The 1,554-nt window shown below is 54.2% G+C and overlaps 1 protein-coding gene across 1 annotated transcript in view; it reads right to left on the reverse strand.

Moving 5' to 3' along the window:
• DOCK3 (dedicator of cytokinesis 3) overlaps positions 1–1,554 on the reverse strand; it is a 99,500-nt gene that overhangs the window by 32,995 nt on the left and 64,951 nt on the right. The window contains exons 29-30 of the mRNA XM_018572194.1: positions 372–430; positions 149–297 (exon numbers count right to left, since the gene is read on the reverse strand). Of these exons, the coding sequence (XP_018427696.1) occupies positions 149–297; positions 372–430 (208 nt within the window). The remainder of the gene's footprint in view (positions 1–148; positions 298–371; positions 431–1,554) is intronic.

Here is a 1,554-nt window from a genome sequence, read left to right on the forward strand (position 1 = left end):
CCTGGAACCCCTAAATCGCATTGGATTTCTTCTTTTTTTACTGAATGCGGCGACAAATGAACCCGATCTAGACAAACACTTCCGGACTGCTACTCTCCTCCTTATTCCGTTACAAAGTTCTGACATTTATAATCAGCCGGTCGCCCACCTGCTTGAAATTGCCGTTCCGCCGCTGCTCGCAGTCCATCATGTCGTGGAAAATGGGGATCATGATATTGCGCACCTCCGGCTGCGGGACGAGCGATACGCCCAGGAAGGGGCCGATCATCCCCGGGATGAAGTGATATTTGTGTTCTCCTGCGAGATAAAGAGGAGACGTGATGTACGGAGGCCGATGATACAGCCGGGACCCCCAGACTTCAGACACTTACCCAGGTTCTGCCACATGTTGAAGAGCTCGTAGGTCATCATAACTCGCATATCGCCGTACCTGGAAGAGACAGCCAATCACAGTGCGGCAATACAACAAAACTGGAGACTATAGACAGGTAATTAGAGACAGGCCTAGAACCCTCACCAGACGCTCAGTGTCCACCATCCCTCTCTGCCAATCCCTCCACTGGATTCCATCCCTCTCTGCCAATCCCTCCACTGCCTTCCATCCCCTGCCAATCCCTGCACTGGATTCCATCCCTCTCTGCCAATCCCTCCACTGGATTCCATCCCCCACCCTCTCTGCCAATCCCTCCACTGGCTTCCATCCCCCACCCGCCTCTGCCAATCCCTCCACTGCCTTCCATCCCCTGCCAATCCCTGCACTGGATTCCATCCCCTGCTCCATTCCCTGGCCCCTCTCTGCCAATCCTTCCACAGGCTCCTTCCTCTATCCAGTGTTATTACTGCGGTGCGTGATACACTTTCCCAGGTCCTGGACCATACAGGGACGCTACTTACTTGTCCAGAATGCGTCTCCTTTTTCCCGCTGCAAAGTTTTCCAGCTGTAGACTGGGCTGATTGATGAAAAGAACGGCCAGACTGAAGTACGAGTTCCACACCTAGAATAGGGAGAGGCAGAGCTGTGACCATCACCCACACACTCCATCATCCCCCCAAAGTCCATCACCCACACACTCCACCATCCCCACAAAGTCCATCATCCCCACACTCCATCATCCCCACAGTCCATCATCCCCACAGTCCATCATCCCCACATTCCATCATCCACACAGTCCATCATCCACACAGTCCATTACCCCCACAGTCCATCATCCCCACAGTCCATCATCCCCACACTCCATCATCCCCACACTCCATCATCCCCACAGTCCATTACCCCCACAGTCCATCATCCCCACAGTCCATCATCCCCACAGTCCATCATCCCCACACTCCACCATCCCCACAAAGTCCATCATCCCCACAGTCCATCATCCCCACATTCCATCATCCACACAGTCCATCATCCCCACAGTCCATTACCCCCACAGTCCATCATCCCCACAGTCCATCATCCCCACACTCCATCATCCCCACACTCCATCATCCCCACAGTCCATTACCCCCACAGTCCATCATCCCCACAGTCCATCATCCCCACAGTCCATCATCCCCACA

The sequence above is a fragment of the Nanorana parkeri genome, unplaced genomic scaffold, assembly GCF_000935625.1.
Source record: "Nanorana parkeri isolate BGI_ZX_2015 unplaced genomic scaffold, ASM93562v1 scaffold1966, whole genome shotgun sequence".
NCBI lineage: Eukaryota > Metazoa > Chordata > Amphibia > Anura > Dicroglossidae > Nanorana > Nanorana parkeri.